General features: G+C 41.8%; 1 protein-coding gene across 7 annotated transcripts in view; it reads left to right on the plus strand.

The window, feature by feature from the left end:
- SASH1 (SAM and SH3 domain containing 1) overlaps positions 1-14,288 on the plus strand; it is a 567,989-nt gene that overhangs the window by 504,900 nt on the left and 48,801 nt on the right. For 6 of the 7 annotated variants that reach the window (XM_065680527.1, XM_065680526.1, XM_065680529.1 and 3 more), the window contains 3 exons: positions 10,984-11,024; positions 12,579-12,665; positions 13,979-14,091. In XM_065680527.1, the coding sequence (XP_065536599.1) occupies positions 10,984-11,024; positions 12,579-12,665; positions 13,979-14,091 (241 nt within the window). The remainder of the gene's footprint in view (positions 1-10,983; positions 11,025-12,578; positions 12,666-13,978; positions 14,092-14,288) is intronic. The other variant, XM_065680530.1, reaches the window with a different exon arrangement.

Here is a 14,288-nt window from a genome sequence, read left to right on the forward strand (position 1 = left end):
AAGGAAGAGTTACAAACTTAAATCACTTTCCTTTTCCTGTGCACTCCTGGGCTTGTAGCTGTGCTTTTGAAGAAGGTGCCAGGGGAATGAAGTATTTAAAACCAAGTTAAAAGGAGCTTTAATTTTAGTAGTCCTTCATAAAAACCTCTCTGTGAGGACTAAGAGGGTTTCTGTTTACCGTCACCTCCTGCTGCAATGTGTGTGCTCGGTTTCTGCGCCTCCTTCCTTTGATCCCAGGATCTCGGATCCCTACTGCTAAGGGCAACGTGCAGCAGTGCATGAAGACAACTGACACTGCATTTCCAATTGTCTGCACTTCATGGGGTAGTGCCAGCTGGGCTGGTTCAGAGGGAGTATGTGGAATTCAGTCATGATGTGACATGTTTTTGTAAGGTTTTATAGTCCCACATTTTCATATCTTCTAGTGATTCAACACTGGATGGCAATAGGTAAAAGGCGGTAAGAAATTGCTGCCCTTGCTGTTGCTAGTTAAATAGGAGTGTCAGTCCCAGATGTAACTGTGGTGGGTGCTTCCTCAATATGGGCACTCAAATATGGGACTCGCCTGAGTGCCAGCCATGTAGGAGTCAATTGTATGGTAAGGAATGGCTGCTTAAGGGCTTCCTTTGGCATTGTCTGAAAGCTGGTTCATGCTGAAGATTTTGGAAGGCATTAAATTATCTTTCAGAGGTTCCTTCATTACTCAGAGAAAACAGTGATGGTTTGCTTGAGGTAGATGCTCATTTTCAAAACATCTGAGGACAGATAAGGTGGATTTTACCTTGGGTGCCATCACGGGACCCATGTTACATGCTGTTAACATTGAAAGCCTAGAAGGCTTAGAGTTTAAAAGCAGTGCTTCAGATATTGAAACAAGGATAACTCCCTATATAAAATTCTAATGAGATCAGAAGTGCCAAGTGGATGGGGAACATTATAAGAACTGTATTCTGGGGAGTAAGCCTCTAAGGTTATCCTATAATCATAATACTTTTCTCTCAGTCTCAAAGCACTTCCCCATGGGTAAATGTCATCATCCCTCCTCAGGTAATAATGCGATAAAGATCTAGCAGTAGGACAGCGCACAACTGGGAATAAACTCCTCTTGCAGGTTCTAGCCAGCTTCTTAAATTGTGTGTCTGTGTAGGTGTTGTACCATAAATAACTGAGTGAGAAGACACTGTCTTACAAAAACATATTCTGAGCAACTCTGCTCTGAGAGAGCCCATTTACCTCACCAAAAGGAAATCAACCTTGTTATCTTAACTTCAGCCGGAAAGGACCTGTGATTTTTGAACCTTTCCAGAATTGAAGTGTCCTGTTTGAGGATTTGTCAGTTGAAGGGTGTACGTGATGAGCCTGGTCATATATGTGAAACTGGTGCAGGGCAGGTTGTATAAAATATTTGTGCCATAGGAAACAAGGGGCAAGGTGTTGAAAATAATTGGTGATATCTACTCAATACCATACAGATTAATCAAAACTGAAATTTTACAGGCCTGTGCTTATTAGTGGCAGACTGCATGTCAATGCTGGTGTCATCCCTGTAGCTTGAAGAGCCAACTTGTCAGGGAATGCCTCTTCCAGGAAGGCAGTTTATAAAATTGATCTGTACAAAATGACCACATTAAGTATATCCGATCCATCTGTACTTGCTACTAACATGTTGAATTTAATGGTTTTCAGGGGAGGGCAGTGTGTTGGCCCTAGGGGGTTTCAGTGTTTAGTTTATGGCTTTAGTCTGAATATACTGTGTGGGCATGCTACGAGACAGGAAAGCTTGTCCCTTTGCTGCTTCTGCGGCCCTCTCATGCTGCATGAAAGATCCAGGGTAAACCTTTTACAAAACTTCTTTTGTTATGAGAAGACTCCAGGTTGCCAAACCTGAAACTGAGTGCAGATGTTCATTAGTTTCTGATATTCACAAAGAGATCAGGGGCAAAAGGAGAGATTTATCTCAAAATAGCCATCCAAGTTTTCAGGAGCTGAAAAATCTGTTGTTGTGAGTACTCTTCCAAAACCCGAGTAAGAGCTTGCCCAAGAAAACTTGTATGTCTGCATATTGAAAGTACATTTTCTCATGGTAAGGTGAAGCGAGCTGTTTCTGGCCTGATGTTCTGAGTGAGTTGCTTCAGAAAGTAAAAGCAGTCTCAAACTAAAACCCGTGTTGGGATAGGAAGGAGAGGGCAAGTGGCAGGCTGGAACGTGGTTGCTCTTGATAGCTCCCTTGACCAGTGTGGCTGCCTGCACACCCTGCAGCTTAACATTACCAAGGTCTAAAGTTTTAAAATAACACACCTGGATAGTTGTTTAATTTTGCCAGATTGAGAGATTCCAGGCACAAAGAGCCTTTGAGGGAGTCTGGAAGAAGCTATGTTTGTTTTAACCTGCTTTGATTTTTCCTTTTCTGTGGTGCCCAACTAAAGAGAGAGCCTGACAGCCTCCACTGTACACCGCACTGAAAACAGATTAGCCTTGGTGCTCTGTGGTAGGAAAAAACCCTGTTTGTGTGGACAAGCAGTGTATGTTCAGTCTTGCCCTGCGTCTTACTAGCTAACCCTTCTGCCCAGTCTGTTCAAAGCCAGGGTGAAGTTAGTTGCTGCCCTCAGTCCAACAAGTTGCTCAACAAGTATCTGCCTAGTGGGTGATACAGTCTAACACAGAAGAGCAGCTGTAGTGCCTGGAAGGAGGCAAAAGGGGTTAAACAAGCCTGGAGGGAAGAGTTGCTTGTCACTCCAAGTCATTGTTCCCCCAAAGAACATTTGGAGCAATACTACCTTCCTCTATTGCTGACAACACTGTTCCTGTTAATTTAGATGAAGCTACAAAATACTGCAGATGTGAACCTGCTCTATGCATTGTAAACGCACTACCAAAGATGGTTTTCATTCAATTGACTCTGACAAAGAGAGAGAAATCTTCCCTGTAGCAGAGGCCTCTAAGATTTATGTGAATAACAGCAAGGGTACTGATGTGGCCAGAAAAACTATTCGTAAACAACAGAAAACAAAGTCATGTTTGTTCAAGCTTTGCCTCACAATTGCTGTGAGGGTTTTTTTGTTGTTTTTTTTTTGTTTTTTTTTTTTTTTTTGCCATACTGGAGTTGTTTCTGTAAACTGAAACAGTTGGTCAGGCTTCGGAATCACATAATATTTAGCCAATAACACAAAGCATGGAATGAGACGTTTGTAGCTTTCTTCTCTAAATAATACATTTCATTTCCCTCTGCCCTTTTCAAGATTCCTATCATTTAAACTGCAGTCTTGCTGTCAGTTGTGGTGCGAGTGTGACTTTGCAGATTCTTGGTGTGCCTTCACTGAAGTGGCAATAGCATCTTTAACACTGATAGTATTTATTTTAAATAAAAATCTCCTCAGAACTGCAGGTGTTCCTATATAGACACACTGACTTCTAATTTGCTGAAAGAATTATTAGTGTAACAAATACACAGGAAATGTGTTCTTAGGAGTTAGTATGGCTTCTTTAGGCCCATACCATGTTGATCCTGGGATATATTGTATATACAATCCCTATTATTTCCAAGAGATGGCAACACCCCAAGGATGTTTACTCAGGCAGCAGACTGAGAGGGTTTTCTCATAATTGTAAATAGAGCATTTAAAACAATGTAATCCAGCTTTTAGCCTGTTCCCATTTTTGACCATTCAAGTCTACATGATAGACTGATGAGCTTTGCATGTTTGCCAGGAAATCCAGGTTAAACCCAGTCCCCTGAACTTATGCTTCTGCATCCTGACTCTCATCCTGTTTTTAGAACTGGGGATGTTGCAGAGGGGAAGTTGTGTGATTTCCCTCTTGGGAAATAGATCTCTTTGCTGTCACTGTTTGCTCCAGCAGTCTCTGGGCAAGTTTCAACTGTGGTGTATCAGAGAACTGCCTGGAAAGAGGTGGAAGTGGGTGAGACCCAAGAGCACTGCATGCAGATAGGATGGGTTAGTGTCACCCCTGTATATACATTTTTCTTTGCAGCCGCTAGAGAAAGGAAGGACAAAACAAACCTCATGAGGTAACATGACTGTGGCTGTGTCTGGTGTTTCGCAGGCATTCCCACCACCTTCATGTGGAAGTGGGTATTACGAATTGACACCTCCTGTGTGAATTACCTGCTGTTTCTTGCTCTGTTCCGCTCAAGCATGCTCCTGACCAAGTAAACGGTCATATTTCATATTAAGTGCCACAATTCATCCGGCTGTTCTCCTCAGCCTGCGGCACAGCACAGTTTAAGCGTTCTCAACCTTGTGATCCTCAGGACCTAAATCCCAGAGTCTGCCAGAGCAGGGAGCCGAGCAGAAACAGACTTGTCAAGCGGAAGTTGCTGAAGAGCACGCACGTGTGGGGTGCTGGCAGCACAGGGCAGCATTGCTCAGGGGCTTTGCATTCCCCTGGCATGGGGAAGCTGCTGTGCCTCTGGCAGCTGTGTCCTCAGCTCCCTGATTCAGCTGCTCCCACAAGTGAATGTCTCTGTCATCCTCTCTGTGCGTGCAGGACCTACATCTTAAACTGAGCCCCTCACGTGCTGAGTTCGTGCACTTTGGCAGATCTCTGATGGCTTGTTGGGAATATCAGAGGAGTTGTAGGCTGCTTAGGCATTACAGTTTTCTCTGAGGTTGTTAGCAGGCAACCAGTGAGGCCAGAATACGAGTGGCTGCTATCTGCACGCTGTTGTCTCTGCAGGAGGGACTGTTGACTGAATCTGTTTTTAAGGATTTTCTGCAACGGATGTGCTGTAGTATAGTCAGTCACTGTCCTGTGGTATAAACTTGAACTCCACATCACCCTAAGGCTATAAGAGTCCCTGCAGTTCAGTGTTCTGATCTTCCACAGTGATTTTCAGTGGAAGCAGCAGTCTCTTTAAAAACAGGTTTCGTTTTGCCAAAGTTTTTATGCAAGCCTCAATTCTGCCCCCTTTGGTACACTGATCTACTGGTGTTTGCCATAATTTTAACACTAGATTTGCTAATCCTCTTTCCCTGCAGCATCCAAACTGCAGGTCCAGGTTTAAATGCAGGAGGTTATTAAATCATCCCTCCAGGTCACAGATGGGGTGCTTAAATTCTATCATGTTTGATTGTGGCAACTTCTCAAGGTGTCCAAATTAACTTTGGCAGGTATTTGTAAGCTCATCTGCAAAGAAATAGGAGTGTGGGGCTGACAGAGGACGTTAGGCAGAGAGGGGGCAGAAAATGAGAACAAGAAAGCAGAAAACAAACAGATCCCCCAAACTGAGGATGCTAAAGTCTGCACTTACTAATCGAATAAATTGTTTCCTTTGAGTAGTTGAAAATGGAAGGGAATATTGGAAGAAAAATAAGACCTTGCTCTTGAGATTGTCTGTGTTTAAGATACTTTTTTTTTACCCTGTGCTTGCAGGAATCAAGAAGTATCAGTGAATGTGTACAGCCGTGTTTTCACTTGTTTGAGGCCTGGTTTAGTCAAAGCCAAATTATTCATGCTGCCTTTAAACAGCCTTCTCAAGAGAAGTAGGGCAGGAAACTCCCACAATAACCCACACAATGGGAGTGAGAGGACAGCCAAACGCTGCCTGGACACGTGAGAAGGGAAACCAGTGTGCCTTTGAGCAGCTGGAAGAAGATTCCAAGCCTGGTAATTTTGTACAAGAAAGCATGAAGGGCGCCTTTCACGAGAAAGTCCAACTTGTCGCAGCTAGTCGACACAGCATGTAGTGAGCAATGCATGCAGAGCAGGGGTGCATTGCGTGCAGTATGTTGGGCCCTGCTCTTTGCTGTTGAAGAGTTTTCAGCTGGCAATTATCTGCCTCCTGGCTGGGACCAACCAGTCAGTTACTAAATACGTGGTGCAGCCCCATCTGCCTGCTACCAGTCACCCAGCCAAGCCTGTGGGACTGACATGGTGGCCGTTCTGGTGGTGGTAGAAAATACATGTGTGCACGCATGGCCCACAAGCAGCTCAGTGTTTGTTTCCACCGAGAAAGTTTTGACCTGGTTAAAGAGCCATTGCTATGGAAACCTAATGAGAAGATAATTGAATGAAGCATCTTTACTTTCCATCCCTTTCTCACACTGGTGCCAGCAAGGTCAGAGCCTTGGAGGCTTGCTTTCTCTTCAGGTTCATGCAAATTTGATAAAAATACCAAAGGCCTGTTTCTTCTCTGTGCCAGCTCCAGTTAGATAAATTATCTTGTGTTCAATCAGGAGCAGTTACGAGTCTGTCAGTTTTTCATACTAATTATGTGACTGGGCCATTTCTAATGCACATGGATAACCAAATGGCTTTGCAGCAGAGCCAGCATGGACTTTTGCATCAGTTTATTCACCACTATGAATGTGCATAATATTTGTAGATTGAAAATCCCATCCCAAGCATTTTCCTCAATGGGCTATAAATAGTGATTGGGAAGGCATAAGAGGGCCACTATCAGTTTGTTGAAGATCATAATAGTTGTGGTTTCATTATCAGATGGTGCTATGCACCTGTGGATTTTATGGTCCATAAATGAGATGTGGCCATGTGTTAAAGCACATCTGCATTTAAAATACTTAGTGTTGAAACAAAAACCCATCAGAAATCCCATAATTTTCAGTTTCCATGTTTGTTCTGTTTGGAGAATAATGAGCTTTCAAAAATCAACAGGCACATTCATGAAAGCAGCACATGGTGTCATTTGTTTCCTTTCCCAGTTCAGGGGTGTACCAGCACATTCACATCTCGGGGCACATATAACTGTGCCCCTTGTAAACTGAACTGCTCTGTATATGAGATAAGCCCCAGTGTTTTCTGTCTGAGATCAGAATCAGTCCAGAGTTAATGGGGAAAGCTGTAGCCTAATAGTTCAATGCAGCCTAGTTAAAACATGTCTTACCAATAGGATATGCTCACAATTGGCTTGTGATACAAATGTGTGCACTGGTTCTTCTTTGCACTCCATGTTTTAGAGCCCATCTCCAGGATTCAAGGGTTAATATATAAATGGAAGGGATTGCTTAAGTGTATCGCAAGGTCATCCCCACTGTAAAACTTTTACAGAAAGATAGAATCAAAGACTGTTTTGGATGCCTGGCTTTGCCATTGTTCATACAAACCCACAGGCTGCAAAAGGAAGGACAGAAGTGCTCTCCAGAGGCAGTCGTCATGTCCAGGTCTTTCTTGTCAAAGACTTCTGGTCTGGTCTCTATCTTTCAATAACCCCCTTAAAAGCAGTTGGTTTGTAAAGCTGCCCTCCCTTTCTCTACCTGCTGTTGGAAGTTTGTCCAAATGGTTAGAAAATACTAAATCCTTTTCCTTTTTTTTTTTTTTTTTTTTTTTTTTTTTACAAAAAAAGTCTACTTGTTCCTGTGCCTGATTTAGTAATAGGCAGTAATTTTGCAGCTTTCAATTTGGACAGACTGAACAGGCACAACTTTTCTAGCTTTCTCTCATAAGATAAGCTGCCTGGTTCCCTGACTAGTGTAACAGTTTTTCTCTTTACTGCTTCAGGTTTTAATTCATCTTTCTTGAGCCTGAGTAATGATAGTTGTACAGCTATTCCCATATGTATTCATGCTTTGTACTGCCGTTGGAATTTCCCATCCTTGCGCCTTTTAGGATTAACGTGTTGGTTATATCTCAGTCATCCTTTTTCACTTGGTGTATCCCCAGACGCTCTGTCATTTGTAAACTCCGATGTTTGAAAGACTGACTTTTGTGTGAGTCCCATTCGTGTACTTGCACATTTTAGTGTTGAATGTACACTCATTTTCGTTAAGCCTGTCTTTCTAGGCAGCGGGTTTCCTGGTCTCCACTCTGGCTGTTGCTACTAAATTTTGTGTTACTGATCACTGAGTGGTCTGATGTAATTTACTAAACCCCACTGAAACCCATCATCTCTCTAAGGCAGTAATATTTGCTTACTCCCAAAAGTAGCTCTGTTTTTAGACTATCTATTACACTTTGCGCCCGCCCCCCTTGTTTATTTCAGCAGTTTGTCTCCAAGAAGCCCAAAGTATCAGCGTAGAGATGGGTTTGAATTTGTGAGATTAATGGATTAAAGTTTTGACCCATTCTGCAGCACGCTTGCAGAGATTATGGTTTGATAAGAAAGTACTCCTTCCCTCTGGCCATAAATCTTCCTTCTTGTCTGAACATATACCTATACATTTCTTCCGCTATATGCTGTGACAGAGTACATTTCATGTGAAAGCTTGCTAATGAAGTTGTACATCAGACTACAACAAAAATGAAGGCCTCCATGGTGGAATAATGGCATTTGGCTCCCTTTCAGACACGCAGTGCTGAAATTTCTGCCAAGTGTCACTGCATCATTAACTTTCAGTGCAAGTTATCAGTCTATGAATGGAAGAACACAAATCACTTTCAGTACACGTTCACAGAGGAGCTGCAGATTTAACAGAGTAAGGGAGTGTAATTGGCAAATCAAACATACAGCAACTCAGGTACTCTGGAATTTTTCACTAGTCATCTAGGAAGTAAATGCTTGATTGATTTCACTGAGGATTTTTAAGCATCAGAGTTGTTTGGTGGAACTAAAAAGCAAGTGCCATATCAGGCTGTATGTGGTAAGTTTTGTTGGCATTTCCATCTCTTCAGACCAGCTGTTAGCATTTTCAAGGTCATCCCAGGCATGGAAGATTTCCTCTTCAGGGAATGCATGAAATGATAATTGAAATTTGCATACTCTGATGAAATTCAGCATAGTTCTTAAATCAGTTATAAATGAGAAGGTGGTGTGCTTGCTGTGGATCCTTTTCTTCTCACCCGCTTTAGCTCAGGCTTGTCAGAAGTTTGCTCCTACTGCTCTTCCCCTTCTTTGGAGTCCAGTGTGCGATGAGTTGGTGGCCTCAGGCTAATTCCCAGTGAACAGATGTCCACATCACAAACATTGCTGCTACACCTGCTACTTACTTGTATTGTTGGCAACTGTGTGAGAGGAGAAAAGGATTAAAATGGGTTTACAGGCTAAAGAACACAAGAGGCTGCTTCTTTGCTTTGAGTCTGATTTCACTACTGAGACAGAATTCTGATCATTAACACATCATTTTCTCAGGATGGTGATTTGGTGCATTTAATGGATACTGAATTCATTAAAGATAAACAGAATAACTGATTCATTGAGGTCTATGCTGAGGTGCAGAACATGTAGTGGATTCATTTTGTAGGTTCCAGCAGACCTTGGCTTTCTTTTTACTTGGTTGTCTCCATGTGCAAGTCCACATAATTTTTATCTGATTTACCTTTATTCAGAAAAATACTTGCTGACAGTTTTGCTGTTGAGTGTCTGGATGAAGTCCTGGTCTTGTTGAAAGTCTTCAGATTTTGGCTTTTGTGGAGTTTCTACCCCAAAAGCATGGGGTTTGTGTTTTTCTCCTGCATTTGTCATTCAGGCTTCTTAAAAACTAAGCATTTGGTGACATACCACTTATATCATTAACTTTTCCCCTTCAGGGTTAAGGAAAACACTAAATGTCTCCCTCCACTTGGTGCACTACAGATCTGAAATTTGGTTGCTTCAATTAGTTTGCAGTTTATATTGGATTGAATTTCTAATCAGTCTGAGGTTGAAGGGGGTTCCATTTCATAGCAGCACTGTGCCAAACCCTCCTTGTCTAGATGAATTAGTAAATCAAACTGAAACTTCATACTGTCTCATTTCCCCTTTAGTGATGCCTTTGCAAACTGATGAGCATGCTTTTCATCCTTACAAAGCGTTGGCCAGTAATTGCTTACATCTTTTGAACTGGACTGAACTAAAATTTTCCTTCAAGTGCTTTACTGAATTTATCAAAAACTCTTCATTGCCCTCTTCTGGGCGTCTAAGAAAACGCAAGGGGCCTGTGCAAACGCTGTGCGTAACAGGAGTACGGCATGTGTGTATTATGTGGTCTCATTCAAAGAACGATTTAGCTTGAGGTCTTCTTGGTATGCTGGGGTATGCATGTTTCCACTCTGCATGGCTGCAGTACAGCCACAGCACAATAGGGCATTGTCATGTTGTGGGGCCAGTCGCTCGGCAAAGGCGCTGCAGTAATGCTTTGCACTTGAAGCCTCCAGCAAAGCCATTGAAGCTGGCAGAAGTCGTTTCACAGGCTTGGCACAGCATGGTTAAATAGCGATTCCCATAGGAAGGCTTCAAAGAATAGCACAAGATTTGGTAACTTCTATTAGCTTCCTTTTATACAGACAGGAAAAAAAAGGCAATGAAGCGGGGCGATGTTGTCTCATCAGAGATCCCACAATGAACTGTTGGCACTGGGGTGGAATCCATTATGGAAAACTGGTTCAATGAATATAAAGACCAAGAACAAAAGATTTACTTACTGTTTTAGTGGGTTGTTTGTAAAGGCCATGTTCTGTCTCTTCTGCTAGCTTTTGAGGAAGGGAGTTACACATTTGTGGGAAAGCACACAGGAGGGACTAGGGAAAAAGCTGTGTCTCCAGTCATCTATGGTCCCACTTCATAGTGTCTGCACAAGCTTTCTGTACCTTGTCTTTAAATCTCTACTTCTCTGTTCCACACAGTGGCTTCTGAAAGGTTAATGAGTGCATATTTGTAAAGCATGTTCAGATAAAAATCAAATAGGCTGAAAACCATTGTACAGCTAAACAAATACGGCAACCCAGTGCTACAGTTTCTAAGGCAGCCATATTACTGTTTTATAAGTGGAAAGGGGAAAAATACGTGAAAAAGTGGGTTGTTTTTTTTTTTTTTTTGAGAGATCCCTAGACTACTTTGCCTTAACCATGGGTTTCTGCTGGTATGTATTTTTCTACACTGGTCACAAAAGGCATATGTAAGAGGGGAACTCACTTACTGTAGCCAGACCAGTGGGTTCAGTTTTTGTTTCCCACTTGCTGTGTTGAGAAGAAAGGGGAAGAGAAAACAGCTCATGATATGTTGTTTGAAAACTATAATTTATTGTAATCAGACAGCTCCCATGAAATGCTAGAAGCCTACATCAATAAGTCCATTTCTCTTTTTTGTCCTAGGCTCTCCATTCATAAATCAAGTTCGGAAGAAGGCTCTGTAGGTCAGTATATTTCATTTTATTAGATACTCCTATGGAATACTTAAACAGGTTTTGAGTTTTGCTTGTGCTGGGATGCAAAGAGCTGAGTAAACACAATGCTGGCAGAAGCCGGCAGCATTTGTGTGTGTGGGGAAGGCGAGTTTCAGCAGCTTGAAGTTTGATGCTGGGTGTCTCAGCGATCACTGAGACTGCCCAACCAGCACTGTCATGTGATAAATATGCATCTTTTGACTTGTATTGAATTTCCAATGTTGGCATGTTAGATCACTGCTAGCCTGTTCGTTTTTGTATTCTGAAAATTACCACCACCAGTGAATAACTAGTGGTTTGATTTTTGTTCATGTCATGCCATAGTCTTTTCCTTTGTTTCTGAATAATTTTGTATTCTTAAATATGTATTTGTTTTCCATTGTCTTTAACTTTTGGGGATTCTGTTTTCTGTTTTAAACTTGCTATAATTAGTTCATATTGCTATCCTAACGTTAGTTGAGCTGATACAGTTCTGAACAAATTTTATTTTGCTCATTGGAGAGGAAAAGAAAAACTGGGATTTTTTTTTTTCTTTTTTTTCTTTTTAATGTTTTCCTGGGGACATTTCCACACAGTCTGTACCTGGGCTGTGTTTCAGAGTCAGTAAATCCAGCACTAGGTCTTCTGGGGCAGGATCCGAAATACTATAGTCACACGCTGAAACTCAGTGGCACAGTATAAACTGTGTTCCTTTGAGTTTTTCAAAAGCAGAGGGGCGATGCAGCTGTTATCAATAGCATTTCTGCCAGATGAGGCACAGTATGTTCTCTTGCAGGTGACATAGACTTTATAGCATGTGCCCTGGTTATTTCATGAAACAAAGTTATATGCCCTACATTGAGCCAGATACTATTTCTTTTATAGAACAAATGATTTACTGCTGGATCATCAAGCCACCTGCAGATCTGACATTAATGGACCTTGAGATCCAGCCTTGCACGGTCCAGGCATACAGGCATACAAAGAGTCAGATATAGCTGATGGTCTTACACGATTTCTCATGCCAAGTAGTAGAATGTGTGTGTTTGTGCATATGTGTGTGTCTGTGTGTGTGTGTTTATATATATGTACATACAAAGAAAGTATTTCTTTTCTGTATAGATAAGCATGCTGGAAAAATAGTTATCTGAGTTGTGGCTTAGGCTACATAATTGTGGTTCAGTTAAAGAGAATAAACAAGAAAATACTTCAAAAACACTTCCATACTTGACGTTAACAGCTCAACAGATATCAAAATGAATGTAAAATATTTTCTGTTTATAATTCAAAATATGTAAGTTACTGGTTTATCTCAGTCTTCTATAGCATTGGCAATTATAACAGAATGTGCGTTTCCCTGAAGTAGCTACATCAGCATAGATCTAGTACAGAATACATCAAGAAAAAAAAAATAGATTTTTTTCTTGTTTTTACATAGAAAATACAACTTAATCCTTGAAAATTTTCTAGCATTCACTAACTAATGTTTCTTTCTGAAATTCTTTTCCCCTTTCCTCTCCCCCTCCCTCCCCACTTTCCTTTTAGGGAAAGCAGACTGGAAAAAGAAAAATAAGTTTTTTTGGCAGAATTTCCGAAAGAACCAGAAAGGACTAATGAGGCAGACTTCAAAAGGTAAATCGCTTTTTATGACACACAACCTATCCATATAAAATAGAAGGAGCCAGCATCACAAACGGGTAAAAATTTATTTCAACAGTGTGGCAGTTATATCTGGGAGTATGACAGGTTTGGTTCATTGTGACAGGGCTCAGAAAGAAGAGTCACATTGTGTGATACTACAGACAGGCAAACATGAGGCTGGGATGCCTTCAGTCCTGACTATCTGTAATAGCACATGCACTAAGTGGTGCAGTTAATATATAAGTAATATCTGTAAATGAATGAGATGCCTTTCCCCCCCGCGCCCCCCCCTCCCCCCCCCCCCCCCCAATACTGCCTTGATGAGAGAAATGCTGATCTTAGACATTTCTCCTTTCTTTGGCATTTGGTTGCTTTGAATCCAGCCCCTCATTGTACAAGACACTACACAAAGGAGTAGTAAAAGTGCCTCTGGTGATTCATACAAAGTAGGATCAATGCCACTTAAAACGGTCAGGTGTCTTTCTCTAGTTCTCCCAAAGATGCAGCTGTGCATTGCTTTAAGTATTTCTCTTCACACAGAAAGTTTCTGTTTCCACACGAGTATCTTGTAGATCCTTGTGTTGCAAGCAGATGCTTCTCCACATCACTATGTCTGTGTTCAGACAGATAGTGGAAGATGACAGAAGCCTACTTAGGAGGTTGAAAAGGGGTGCATTTACACTCTCAGTTAAATGTGGGTCCTTGTTTGCTCTCAAGGCGTGTTCTAGTTGTCCGTGCTGACATGCCAAGCAAATGCCAAAAGGAGAGGTCCTGTTGGTAAGAGCCCAAATACATCCAGCACCATATGTCAGCATAGTGACTGATTAGATTAGATAGCATGGATAGATACGATAGATAGGGTACGTGGCCAGTCTGCATCAGAGAGCTACAAGGGCCCAGCACACCATTCCTGAAAAGGTTTCCCATCCACTCTGGCAGTGACTACGGTATTCCTCAGGACTGAGAGCAGGACTTTTCTTAGCACCTTCTGTTTTGATTCTTGTCTTTCAGGGTCAATAACTGTGTGGATGACAGTCACTTTTTACTTCTCCTTGTCATGTTCTCTTGCTTTCAGTGTCAAAGTAGACTTTTCTAGCCTTAATGTACTTTCTTGTTTTGCTCAATTACTTTCAAATCGTTCAGTCCTTTGAAATCATCATATAAGCCTGCTCTGGGGAGCATCTGTTTTCTGGCCAGACAGAGCCATATGGCGACCATATTTCAGAGCATCCACTAAAATCCAGTACCCCACTCTGTTCATGACCTCTTAGACGTGCTTGTTATCTCTGTGCTTTTTCCTGCAGGAGAGGATGTAGGGTACGTGGCCAGTGAGATCACGATGAGTGATGAAGAACGGATCCAGCTCATGATGATGGTCAAAGAGAAGATGATCACCATTGAGGAAGCCCTCGCTAGGGTATGATTATGTATATACTTCAGTTTCCTTGAGAAACAAGTTTGAGGATGTAGGCTGTATTAATTGGAGTTTTCATTTGCTCAGAAAATGTAGAAGTGGGAGAAAACCTGCATAGGTAACATAAATTAGATAGCAATTTCTTTGTTTATGGGGAAGGGTGAAATTTAGCTCAAACAAAAATAGATGTCCCGTGCATG

Source organism: Lathamus discolor, chromosome 5, assembly GCF_037157495.1.
Source record: "Lathamus discolor isolate bLatDis1 chromosome 5, bLatDis1.hap1, whole genome shotgun sequence".
In the NCBI taxonomy this organism is placed as follows: domain Eukaryota; kingdom Metazoa; phylum Chordata; class Aves; order Psittaciformes; family Psittacidae; genus Lathamus; species Lathamus discolor.